A 13,157-nucleotide genomic window follows, 5' to 3' on the forward strand; every position below is an offset into this window, starting at 1 on the left:
AATTGTGTTTGGCGATGGGAATCTGTTGTCCTCTCCACCTAGCCAGGACCTTTCCTACTTCACTCGAGACCCATGGAAATGTGCTGTCCTTGAAATTAGACCAGGAGCTCAGCAGCACCATCAAAGCTCCTACTGGTGCCTGGCTCCCTCCTGTATTTGGTCTTCGCCTCCAATAAGGGGTGGTATGGCCAAAATCACCAAACCGGATCCATGTTTGCCTTGCAAACCAAACGAACACTTCTATTTCTGTTTTGCTTTGTGTCTGGACTGACTCTTAGCACCTCTTCTGCCTGTGAAGGATTTGTCACTTCTCCTGCAAGACTGGCACCGGCAGAAATGCAGTCTCAGAGGACCCCTGGGCGAAAGCGAGGCCGACCCCCACTGCACTCAACACCCGTGACGATGGCAGTTCACAACCTTTATTCTGCTTCCGCTGGTTCTTTGCCAGCAGTGAAGATCCCAAAGAAAAGAGGGCGGAAACCTGGGTACAAGGTACGGCTCCATCACCCCCTTCCTCCGCGGTGCTGCCGGGCTGGGGCATGGGTGTGTGGACAGAGCTCCGCTGGGGAATGTGAGGAAAGGTGGGGAGCTGGGGAAAGGCGGGATCCATACCAATCTGTCGGTGGAGCTGTGAGGGACGTGGCCCCGAGGGTACACGGTGCATGCTGTTGCTGTCACGAGCATTTTCACAAATGGACAGAGCAAATTACACCAGATGGGGGGAGCTGTCAGGCGAGGCCATTTTTAGGGTCAGAGCGAAAGACACATTAGGCAGCCTCACCTCTAAAATAATGTTTCGGACACTGAGCTTTCCCCTGACTGTGCCTTTTGGGGCGGCTCTGGAAACCACTTCCCAGAACTCATTCGTCATTTATTTTAGTAGAAGCAGATGATGTCCACGAGTCACTCACACTAATAACGAGAGCAGGCGAGTGTCAAAGGACACAGGAGAGTGTTCCCCAGCGGAGCTTCAAGGAGGGGACTCATCCTGAAAAAGCTGGGTGTGAATTCATGGTTTCCTGCTTATAAAAGCTGTTGACGTCATTTGGCTCCAAGGAGGCGTCTCAGGCAAAGTTAAAATCCTGTGACCCTTTTACGAATTAAGATGTGGAGCGTAAATTCCCCACTGTGACTGCGGTCACAGGGAGCAACCCAGACCGGCAGACGAGCTTCAGCCCTAAGATGTGTTTGCAGACCCTGCCAGAGAGGAAAGACCAGCTTGTGCCCCATAACCCTTTGGGCATCAGAAAATGAGCTTCAGGAGTTTCCCTTCATTTACTTGTCTTGAAATAAAGAGTTTATGTTTCCATCTTGAGATCTGAATGCTCAAACCAAAATGCAAATTGGCAATTAACTCTCGTAGATTTAGGGAAATGTATGGAAATTATTTCAGGTGAGCAGAGAGACGAAGCTTCCGAAGAGCTGGTTATGAATTCAGCCTTTATCCCTTTGGTTCTCTGCACTTCTTCCAATTGCTGGCAGTGAAAAACGGTAGGTGGGGGGAAGTGACTCAAAGTTATTTGGGGGTCATTGGTTTTACGAAAACTTTTTAGGTAAAGTCTTTTGTCACTGGTTATTTTAAAAAAATATATTTTTATTGATTTCAGAGAGGAAGGGAGAGGGAGAGAGAGATAGAAACGTCAACGATGAGAGAGAATCATTGATTGGCTGCCTCCTGCACTCCCTCACCAACTGGGGATCAAGCCTGCAACCCGGGCATGTGCCCTTGAGTGGAATCAAACCCAGAACCCTCAGTCCACAGACCAATGCTCGATTCATTGAGCTAAACCAGCCAGGGCTGTCACTGGTTATTTTTTCTAATGAAGGACCCCCCTTTTCCTCATGGGCACCTCAGCTTCAGAACTGTCTCTGAAGCTGGCCCAGGGCAGGTCTCCCGCTTAACTACCTGCCCAGTGGCCCGTGGCTGGGAATTGCATCTGGAAGGCTGGACGGGGCAGGCTCTCTGTTTATAGAGCCAGGGAGCGAATCCAGGAGCCGAAGAAGAAACACACTGAAAAGCCTTCTCTTCTGTTTGGCCTTTCTCCTACTCCCCTGGGAGCTGTGACCCAAGAATGAAAATTACTGACAGACACAGCACTTCTGGAGCCAGGAAAAATGGAAATTCACTCCATGGAATGAACCGGACTTTGCAATTTTTCTGTCTCCTACAAAAGGGCAGTTTTCAGTGCTCCGAACACTCAGAGACACCTCAGGGCAGGAAGAAAGCTTTGGGATGCTGAGCAGGCGCCGCAGGCTTGCACCAAGAAGGCAGGCCTCATGCCCATGCCTCACAGTTTCACTGGGGAACATGGGGCCACAGCTCTTGCTAGAGTCCACCTCCCATATACTTGGGGAAATGGGTGGGAATTATTTCAGGCCAGCAGCTCCCAGACAGCTCCCCAAGTGTCAGTGAAGAATGGCTCCAAGCCAGGTGTCCGTCTGCATGAAGTTCCGACCCACTTATGACACGAGAAAAATAAGAACCATCCGAAAGGCTTCATAAAGCCAAAATGATTCCACTTTAGGGGTTATCCTTTACTCTGACATATCTGCTTCCTAATATTTTGGTGTTAACATTTATTTTATTTTATTAAGTGTTGCGTGTTGTCAGGATTTGCTAATTTTAAAAAAGGTCCTATTTGGTGAAACAAAGTTGGCACACTATTAAGTCTCTCCAGCTTTATGTTGGCAGTTTCTTAGACTCCGAGGCCCCTTTTGCTATTAACAAAAATGTTTTAATTGTGGAGAAGCTAGCAAGGAAACGACACGGTTTCATTATATTTACCAAATAACCACCCAATTTTAACAATCTGAGACACTGTTGGGGAGCCAGAAGTTGCTAAAAAAATAAAATAAAAAATAAAAAAATGCTGAGCAAGCAAAATAAGATATTACTTGGTCTACTCTTAAAGATCTCGTATTTTATTACTAAGAAAATGCTTTCGAGCCCTCCCTGAGTTTGTTTACTTTTACTGTAGACATGTCTTACAAGCTCGATTATAGCAGTTTATTAATAGCCTTAGATTTGAAGGGGATGATGTCTGGGGAGGGAAGACACACACACAGCTGGACATCAAGGGGATAATAATAATTATCATCATAATTCTATGATCATGTGTTAATAACATAGAACAGTAACATATGCAATAATATTGACATTATAAAATAATAAATAACATAATTTTGTCACACCAGTAATAACATTTATGATATATTTACACTACCAACACTATCATAATAAGAAGTGTTTGAGCCTTCAGCAGACTCGGCAGACTCGCCCCCAGGAGGTTCTGAGAACAGCTGGCCGTGCTGACTGCATCACAGGGCTGTGCTGCTTGCTGTCTGTCACTTTGTGCCTGGTGCTCTCCCGAGCTGCTCTGTCAGTCATGTGCTCCTGCACATGTGGAAACTCTCTCTGGCCCAAGTAGGGAGCAAGCTTCTCCTTTAAGACCAATAACAGGTGGTGACATTTAACCCCTTCTCTGAGTCTTGAGTGAATTATAGGCAGAAAAGGGAAAGTTCAACTGGCTGTCAGTGCTCCCGAGTTCATAGGTCGTCGTGGCTCCTCCCAGGGCCCATCTGGCCACCTCTCTCTTCGCCCGCCCTGGCTGACAGCCACGTTGCTGGGACAAGCTCACTGCTGTGAGAGGATCATTATGGCTTTACTGTCCCCTTCTCATTCACGTCAAAGGAAGCAAACACCTCTTAACACTAATTTTCTCTGAAGAGCTGTAACCGGACTACCATGCAAAAAGACATCTTCCTTATTAAACAGAATTTTACATCTCATTTGCAGCATCTGCTATTGATTTAGGTCCTTTGCTGAACCTTTAGACCCCATGACTAAAAAACCCCAAAAACACATTGAAGACTTTTTTTTAAGAGATAAAGAGAGAGGGTCTGCACCAAGGGGAAGGCCTAGCTCCCTTTCTTTCTTTCTTTTTCTTTTTTTTAAAATATATTTTATTGAATTTTTTTGCCCCCCTTCCTCCCTCCCATATATACCCTCCCTCCCCAGAGTTTTATGTCCATTGGTTGTACTTATATGCATGTACACAAGTCCTTTGGTTGATCTATTATCTCCCCCAGATCTTCCTCCCCTCCCCACTGTAATTTGACAGTCTGCCTGGTTGCTTTACTGCTTGGTTGGTTCATCAGTTTATAATGTTCTTTATCATCCACAAATGAGTGAGGTCATGTGGTATTTCTCTTTCATTGATTGGCTTATTTCACTCAGCATGATGTTCTCCAATTCCATCCAGGTTGCTGCAAATGATGAGAATTCCTTCTTTTTTATGGCAGCATAGTATTCCATTGTGTAGATGTACCATAGTTTTTGGACCCAATCATCTGCTGACAGGCACCTAGGCTGTTTCCAAATTCTGGCTATTGTAGATTGTCCTAGCTCCCTTTCTGTAGACATGGATGACTCCATGTCTCCACGTAGCAAGATTTTTCCATTTCTGTGTCTTTATGATTGGAATTCTTATTTAAGCAGAAAAAAAAAAAACCTGGACTTTTAAAGTAGCCATTTGTCTCCGATATATAATAATAATAACTAAAACTAATAGCAATGATATGTAACTTTTGTTGAGCACTTCTATGTTTGTGGTTCTAGCCTAAGCACTTTGTGTGCATTTTCTTATTTGATCCTTGATGGTTTGGTAGTAAGGGGAGTTAGAAAAATGGCATGAATTAGTCATGAATCAACCAACCCCCAGAGCCTGAGGCCACTTATTGTCAGGGTAGCAGCCCTCTACCTTTTCACTATCTCTTTGTATTATTATTCAGAATAGTAATTACCCTTTCTGATTCAAAAAAGAGTAAATTATGTTCTGTCTGCTCAGTTTAATGAGTTAGAAAAGTGTAACATGTTCTAGAAAGAATTTCATTCCTGAAATATTAAAAACAAATGGTTAAAATGTTCTTAAGTGTTGGCAGTTATATTATTCCGGATACAAAGTCAGCTGTTGTAATGGTGGCTTAAAGACAGTAGAGGCTAATATTTTCTTTCTCATGTTAAAGTCTGGGAAGGCCATCTTGTACTGATACAATGGCTTGATGGTAATGGGGACCCAGGCTCCTTCTATATTGTTGCTCTGCCATCTCAACAAAAGTCCCTGCTTCATGCTCTTAAATGACTCCTCTAGTTCCTATCCCACACCTCCAGCCAGCAGAATGGTGACAGAGCTAGTGGAAGCATGTCTTTCCTCTTTAAGGGCCCAGTCACATCCCTATACTTGCATCTTTAGCTGGCCAGACTCAGTTACTTGGCCTCACTTAACTCCGAGGAAGATGGGAAAATGTAGTGCTGGGTGACCAGGTGATGAGCTAAAATTCAGAGGTTCCATTATTAAAGGAATAGGGAGCATGGATATTTGGGAATAATCAGCAGCTGTAGCTAAGTACTTAAAGGACAGTCTTCTGTTTATTCGAAATTTTACTTTTAAGGAAAGTAATTTTATAATGAATATGGGCCAACACAACACTTGGTTTTGTTTCCCTTATCTTATTGTCATCTCCTCCTTTCTACCCCAAAGTATATACTCTTGGCACTGAGTAATAAGAAGTCAAATTCACAAAAATCTCAATTAAGAGAATGTTCAAATTTAAGGAAATAGGGTTTTGTTTGTTTCAACACTTCTTTGAAGCATCTTTCTAAAATGTGTTTTCATTAGAAATGTTGAATTGGCTTCAATGCTCCTTTGGTTATACAGATCTTATATGCTTGAAAATCATATATTTGAGCACTAAATGCAGCTTAATAGCAGGCAAGGGAAGAATTGATATTTAATAACTCCCTGTGCCTATTTTTAAGGTCACCTCTTGCTGATGACAGGTATGGAGTGCCACCTGTGGTTCATGGTGGAAAATGATCACACAGGCACAAGGCAGGGCCATTCCCTCCGCTGGACAGTATGTATGCAGCACCGATGGCAGGGGCTCTCTCCTTTGAACTTCTGTAGCGCCCCCAGGCCTCACCCCAGGGCAGGGGCAGGGGTCAGTGTTGGGTTCAGCCATAGGTCAGGGGCAGTGGTAGGCTGGCAGATGTTTCCAGCATTCTGAGTGTAGCTCCCTGTGAATGTTAGTTGATATTTTCGCAGATGTTAAGGAGTAAAACAAACGTAAACAAGTGAAGTTGTATGTTGGAACTTCTTTCATCTGTCAAGGATGTGAGTTCTTTGCTGTACTGGATAATATAGTTTTGAACGCAAAAGATATTTCAATTCCTTGTCCTATTTACAGTGTAACAGCTACGGACTAGACACACTTTTAAGTTTAGCCTGGATTTTTAACAATTTCTTAAATCTACAAATCAGTAAAGTAATAATTCCAGTCCTAATTTGTAGCATTTGCCAATTTCCAAGGTCTAAATATTCCCAATATGGCCAATTTCAAATCACCAGTGTGACATCTCTGAACATGGTTTTGAGAAAAGATGTGGAACAACCCACTCTTGCATCTGTATTTCCATATTTGCATACAGATACAACTGTAGAATAATTGGAAAATGATGAGTTTTGAGTATCTATTGTATTATCCTTGTTTTTAATATACTTTAATTAATACCCTAAGTAAATGTATTCAGTCATTTTAAATAATGGCTGTATTTAACATTCAACTTGCAATATGACTGGAAATCTAACAATCATCTCTGTGGACCCAGATAAGCTGGCTCCAGTGTCCCCTGCTCTGAGCTCTGCTGTGCACAATGCCTGAGGCTGGATGTCCCATGTCCCCTCTTCATCTGCAGGGCTGGCTGCTTTGACCCATGCCTGATGATACATAGAACTTGGCCCCTCACCAGTTTCTGTAAGAAACCCAATCACACCAAGCATTCCTTGAAATATGTTGTCTCTACTAAAGATTGTTGGGGTCGCAGGACACAGTGGACAGGATACCACCATATAATGCTCACAGACAAAGCTGGGATTTTGAATTCCACTTTATCTAGTGATGAGGTTTTTTGTTTCCCTTTTTCCTCCATATTTCTCTGCGTGCCCATGGAGTACTCACTTCATTGTCTTCTTACTTGGGTTCTTCTGTCAGAAGGAAATGCAACCACTGTTCCTCCCAGCCCACCTCAGGTAGAGCCTCAGCACCCCATCCTCCCTCCCTCCCTCCCTCCCCCCTTCACCCCTGCTGTACCTCAGCAGTTCCAGCATCACTCAGGGCCCAGAGGAGAATTTGAACCCCATGCGGTGCTGGTGGGGAAAAGGTCCAGCTTTCACACCCTATATACTCACCCCATTTGCACCTCTGAAAGGCACGAGGACACTGGACCACTCCCTTCCCACATCCAAGCATCCCCTCTGTCTTCACTGTGATGCAAGCAGTATATTGGACTGGGATAATACGTTTTCCTAGGGAAGTTTTAGTGCAAATAGGTCTCAATCAGGATCTTAGATTTGTCTGACATGTTGCCCAAGCAGGTCTCAAGGCCAAAGAACACTGGCTCCTCCTTCCTTTGGTGTTTAATCTCTCCTCCAAATGCAGGGAGGAAAAGGTATGAGTAGGCCCCAAAACAAGCTGACTCCTAGGAATGGAATTAAATCATCGGCTACAAACTTCTTGTTTTTGGAGCTGATTTGCATTTTCAACAAGTAGGTTTTTAGACCAAAATCTGAGGTTAAACACTGTGAGGTACTCAATTTCCCCTAACTCTGCTCCCTACAGCACTTCCTCAGAACCCTGCTGGTAAGGGTATAAAGAAAGAGTAAGCCTAAAGAAGGAATCCCCAATGAAAACTATAGGCAGGGACATAGACAAAGCTGTGGGACACAGCTTCTCTTTCCTTCCGGTGCTGGATGAGGAGAGGGCAGATCCCAGCACATAGGGAGATTTAGGCCAAAGCCCAGGCGGTGAATTATTCATACCTTTGTGGTGTGCTGTCTGGCCCAGCATCTGTACCTGGCTTTGCTGGCCGAGGATCAGCTGCTATATGTCAGAGTAAGGTGTCCTGGGCAGTAAACTTTCTTCCAGCTTTATGTCTGCCTCCTTCCTCCTCATTTTACCCAGTTTATTCTTTCAGATCCTATTTTTAATATTTCAAAATAAATTCACTTTGAGAATAATTTTAGATTTAGGAAAGAGTTGCCAAGATAGATAATTCTCATATACCCATACCTAGTATCTCCTATTGTTAGTATCATATATTACTGTGGTACATTTGTCACAACTGCTGAACCATCATTATCAAATAATGTCCATATTTTGTTCAGATTCATTAGGTTTTTTCCTATTCCATTTCAGGATCCATCCAGGACACCACATTGCACTTAATCACTGTATCTTCTTAGGCTCCCCTGGGCTATGAAAGTTTCTTAGACTTTCCTTGGTTCAAATGAAGTGCTGTTTAAGCTGACCTCTGAGTGTGACCCCAAACATGAATCTTGGACATGGACGTGAATCTGAAGTTCAGCCCCCAAAGCTGCAGAGTAGAAAGGGGTGGCAGCGAGATAGAGTAGCCAAGGTTTACTGCCACCCAGGAATTATTCTGGTAGGGTGTAGAGAGCATTCCAGATTTTCATTGACCAAATGGGCTCTTTCTTACAGCTCAAGTCTCCAGTTCTTCTGACTCCGTTGGCCCTCTCACCTCTACGGAGTACGCCGGAGCCCGACCTCAGCTCCATCCCTCAGGATGCAGCCACCATCCCCAGCGTGGGAGTCCCTCAGGCTCTCACAGGTAGGTCAGGAGAATGAACTCCAAGGCTGTGATGGCCTGACCATCATCGAACAGTTTCTTTATGAATTAGAGAGCTGTCATCGACATAGCTCAAATAAAGGATTTACTCTGTTAGCTAGACAGCAGATAGGATGACCAGATTCTCTGAGCATGTGAGTTTAAATGTCTCACAGTTTGGATGATGTGAAACTTGGTTTTCAGTGTATCTTGGGTTCAGCTGGTTGCCTTGGGGTGGGACTGGGAGGAGTAGCTGGGGGCCTAGATTTTTCTTTCCAGATCCAGGTTTACTTTGCACCAATGGTGAGCCTGCTTACCTTGAAGAGTTTCCACCCCTATTTGTACTTCCAGATCTCCCAAGGATCCTAATCTCCTTTAATTCCACCTGGCACCTTCCAATTCAGTCAGGGTAGCACTCAGCTCAGTGTCTCTCATGGGACATTCAGCAACCAGCCATGGTAAGAATAGCAGCAATCAGATTTTGTCAAACACACACACACACACACACACACACACACACACACACACACCACACACACACACACACACACACACACACACACACACACACACAGAGTCCCTCCTACACACTCTCCTCATCACAACCCTTCTGCACTGCCCTCTTCCCTCCCACCTAAATTCCTTCATTCTCCTCCCATTTATGGCCAACAAAGCCCTGTAAGTTCCCTCCCTCTGTGATCCAGCCCACTGCTCTGCTTAGTCCCTGGGGCCCACCACAGGATCTTAGCACAGTTTCTTCTCTCCAACTGGAATGATCTTCCCTCCGGTCATCCTATGTCTCCCTTGTATCTCAGCTCAGGCACATCTGCCTCCTTCACGGGCCTCTTGCCAGGTCCTCAGGGAATCTCAGGCCTGGGATGGTGGTGTTGGCCAGGGGCTATGCTCCATCTGTAGACCTCCAGGGCCCTTTGTGAGCCTGTGTGCCAAAAGCTTCTTTCAGGCTCTCCTAGTACCAGTGTTTCTCACAGTCCAGTCCCATGTCAGTCCCTATGACTCTCTGAGAAGGCCTGCCTCCCCACTGAGACCTGTGAAGCCAGGGACCTCATTGGCTTGGTTCACCATTTTCTCTGTAAGGCCTAGCATGCTGTCTGGCATGAAGGTTCTTGTTAATTATATTTACTTAATCACCTGGGATGAGTGGAAGAGAAGGCAGCCTGGTAGGTTGAAAAGGGCATAGTCTTAGACCTCAAAAAGGCTGAGTCCAAATCCCTGTTGCTCCACTAATTACAGACACGAATCCCTCTAACCACATGAAGCTTCAGTTTATTCAGTAGTAAAGGAGGAATAACACCTAATTCCAAGCTTGTCTTCAAAATGAAACAAGATAAAATATACAAAGTGCCTGGAATGTGATAAGTGGTCAATAAAAACGAATTTTCTTTGCCTTTGTTATTACTGGTCAGTAACACTATTGGTGTTCTCTTAAAGTCCCTCTTCAACTCTCCTTTGCATCAGTGGCCCCCGAGGCAAGATGCTCATGCTCTGGGGTAGGGCTGGGGAAGGGAAGGGTCAGGGGAAGGAGGAAGAAGAAGAGAGTAAATGTACAGAAGAAAATGTGATACCTATTATTCATATATGTTTTTAGCTCATCCTTTAAAAATTTATTTTTCTCAGATATGTTTTAAAATGTAAACAATCCATCACTAAAGGCAAGACTGAATATGCCCTATAAATAAATAGATACACATTTGGGGGCTTGTGCTCAAACTATTTTTACTTCAGATCTGTGGAAACCCATTGATTGTGCTCACCTGAATAGTGGCTGATTATTTTCCCTGAAATTGTAAATAGCACTCATTTTCAGCTGTTGAATGCATAGTTTTTGGAGCAATCAACATTATATTGATGTTTTCACTCATCAAAAGTGGCAGACAGTATGTGTAGCTTGACTGCTCCCTTGGAGAAGATGGGAATATACTGTATGGGTACATGCCCAGCACGAAAGTGCATTTATACATGGTGTCCACATGGGCTCCCATAGCTGTCAGATCTGAGTGCATCACAGCAGACCCACCTGTCCATCTGTCCCCAACCAGGAGGCCCTCTTAGGAACAAGCCCTGGCAGTTGGGGCAATGGGCTTCTTTGCCTCTTTTGCTTACTAGGTAGGAAGAATCACTCCCACTTTTGCCCCTTTTCAGCTTTCCAAGGCCAGGGCCGAGGGAGCAGCTCCCTAGCTGATGTGCACTGTGCTGAGGGCTTTGGGTCTGTTTCCACAGTCTGCCTCTACATCAATAAGCAGGCCAACGCCGGGCCCTACCTGGAGAGGAGGAAGCTGCAGCAGCTCCCGGAGCACTTCGGGCCCGAGCGGCCGTCGGCGGTCCTGCAGCAGGCCGTGCAGGCGTGTATCGACTGTGCGCACCAGCAGAAGCTGGTCTTCTCCCTGGTCAAGCAGGGCTATGGCGGTGAGATGGTCTCGGGTAAGGCTCTGGGGCAGGTGCATGAGGAGGGTATGGGTGTCTCTGAAGGGCAAAGCAGCCATGCCCTCTCTGGGGGGACAGTGGCTGTGGCCGGGGTCTGGTCTCTATCTGGTGGGCTCCAGAGCCCTTCATGAGCCTGTGTGCTGAAAGCCTCCTTCAGAGCTCAAGGAGAAGATGCTCCCACACTTGGACAAGATGACGTCCCCCCTGAAACCTCACCCCTGACTCCTCTTTCTCCCACCCCCACCTCCAACCCTCAGTAAGTCCTATTGCTCTAATCAAAATATATTTGGAATCCAGCCCCTTTTACCACCCACAGCAACCACTCTGGTTCTTTAAGAAATATAAGCCAGATCATGCCCATCCTGTGCCTCAGAGCCTCAATGGTCCAATTTCACTCTGAGAAAAAGCCCACGTCCTTACAAGGGACTACTGGCCCCATGTGATCTGGTTCTGACCACCTCTTGGATCTCCTGGTCACTTCTCCAAAGTCCCCTACCCTGCCCTGGCCACAGCTTCCTCCTTGCTGTTCCTCCCGTGTCCTCCAGCCATGCTCATGCCCCAGGGTCTTCGCACCTGCTATTCTCTCTTTCTGGAATATTCTTCCCCAGCTGTCCATGTGACTTGCTCCTGAACTTCCTTCAGGTTTTTACTTGAATACCTCCTTGTTAAAGAGCTCCTTCTTGACCAGCTTATCAGCCCCTGTCATTCTTTATTCTCCTTTACTCTCCGTGCCTTTTTCATGGCTCCTATCGCCATGCAAGCCAACTCCATCTCCCAGGGCATGTTTTTTTTTTAAACAAGAGCCTTCAAAGTCAATCCCTTCTCTCACTGTCATTGCCCATCTCCAGTTTCAGCCCCAACCCACTAGCTTCCAGAGGCAGAAGTTGTCACCACAAGTGAGAGGAGAATCAGGAGCTCTGCCCCCTTTAGATGTCTTACTGGAGGTGGTCTACACAGTGGTTGTCACCCTTAACTCTAAGGGGACAGCGTGGTGTTTTCTGGCCCAGCATCATGGGCACAGCCTCCATATCAGCAAGGAAAAGGGATAAGATTCCCAGCAATGGGTCCGTGCTAGTGACCCTGCTGACTGGCCAAGAATAGGGGAAAGAGGACTCCAATATGGCTCCATCCTGAAGAACCAAAGCAGCACGTTTCATTCACTTATTCTTTTATTCATTCATTCCTTATTGTTGAAAATATTACATATGTCCTCTTCCTGCCCCCCCAACCCTTTCTAGCCTGCCCCCACCCCCTGCTCTGGGCCTTCACCACCCTATTGTCTGTGTCCGTAACTCCAGATCCCTATGGGCTGCCCACCTTCTAGAGCTCCCTCTGAGCAGGAAGCTGGGTCTGACTTGCTGGTAGTGGATTAAAATAGAGCTTGGCTAGGTCCAAGTGCATGTGTCTGACCCAGGGTGACTTTTAAGAGACTTTAGCAGATGTGAGCAGAGGTACAAGCACTGCACCGAGAGAGGCCAGGAGGAGAGACCTGCTGCGAAAAGCTTCCAAGAGCTTCTTGGCCGTTCTCCTGGCTTCTGTGTGAGAGCCAGGCTCTCTCCTGGGCTGCAACCTGAGATCAAACGCCTGTCCTTTTCCCTGCTAAATAGCAGGGCTCCAGACACAGGTGCTAAGAGAAAGCCCCTCCTGTACTGTGTGCCCACCTTCTTGAGCAAATCCCACCTGACTGATTCTTTGTGGCTCCTGCCCCCAAACCTGGGAGAGCTGACCTCGTTTTCCCTGCTTTCTTGCTCAGTCTTTCTGTGGCCTCAGGGGCCTTGGTGCTGGGGAGGAGCTTCGGTGCTGCCTGGCACCAACGTGAATGTGGGCAGAGCCTCGCCAAGTTTCCCTTGGCTGAAGGATTCCCAGGAAGGCCAGGGCTGAGCGCTTGGTCTTAGTGTCTTGGAGAACGCAGTAGCACCGAGGGGACTCCTTGTGCCACCACTTTGAGGCCAAGAAGTGTCCAGGTGGCCTTTCATGTTACTGATGGTTAGGGTTAGGGTTAGGGTTAGGGTTAGGTTAGGGAAGCTCAGCA

At 46.1% G+C, this 13,157-nt stretch overlaps 1 protein-coding gene across 2 annotated transcripts in view; it reads left to right on the forward strand.

Annotated features, from left to right (window-relative positions):
- SCML4 (Scm polycomb group protein like 4) overlaps window positions 1-13,157 on the forward strand; it is a 68,713-nt gene that overhangs the window by 33,731 nt on the left and 21,825 nt on the right. For both annotated transcript variants that reach the window (XR_004983773.2, XM_036414731.2), the window contains exons 2-4: window positions 279-492; window positions 8,557-8,686; window positions 10,922-11,122. Coding sequence is in view for 1 of the 2 variants with exons in the window: in XM_036414731.2 (XP_036270624.1) it covers window positions 337-492; window positions 8,557-8,686; window positions 10,922-11,122 (487 nt within the window). In the remaining variant the exon portion in view is untranslated. The remainder of the gene's footprint in view (window positions 1-278; window positions 493-8,556; window positions 8,687-10,921; window positions 11,123-13,157) is intronic.

Source organism: Pipistrellus kuhlii, unplaced genomic scaffold (assembly GCF_014108245.1).
Source record: "Pipistrellus kuhlii isolate mPipKuh1 unplaced genomic scaffold, mPipKuh1.p scaffold_m20_p_5, whole genome shotgun sequence".
Lineage (NCBI taxonomy): Eukaryota > Metazoa > Chordata > Mammalia > Chiroptera > Vespertilionidae > Pipistrellus > Pipistrellus kuhlii.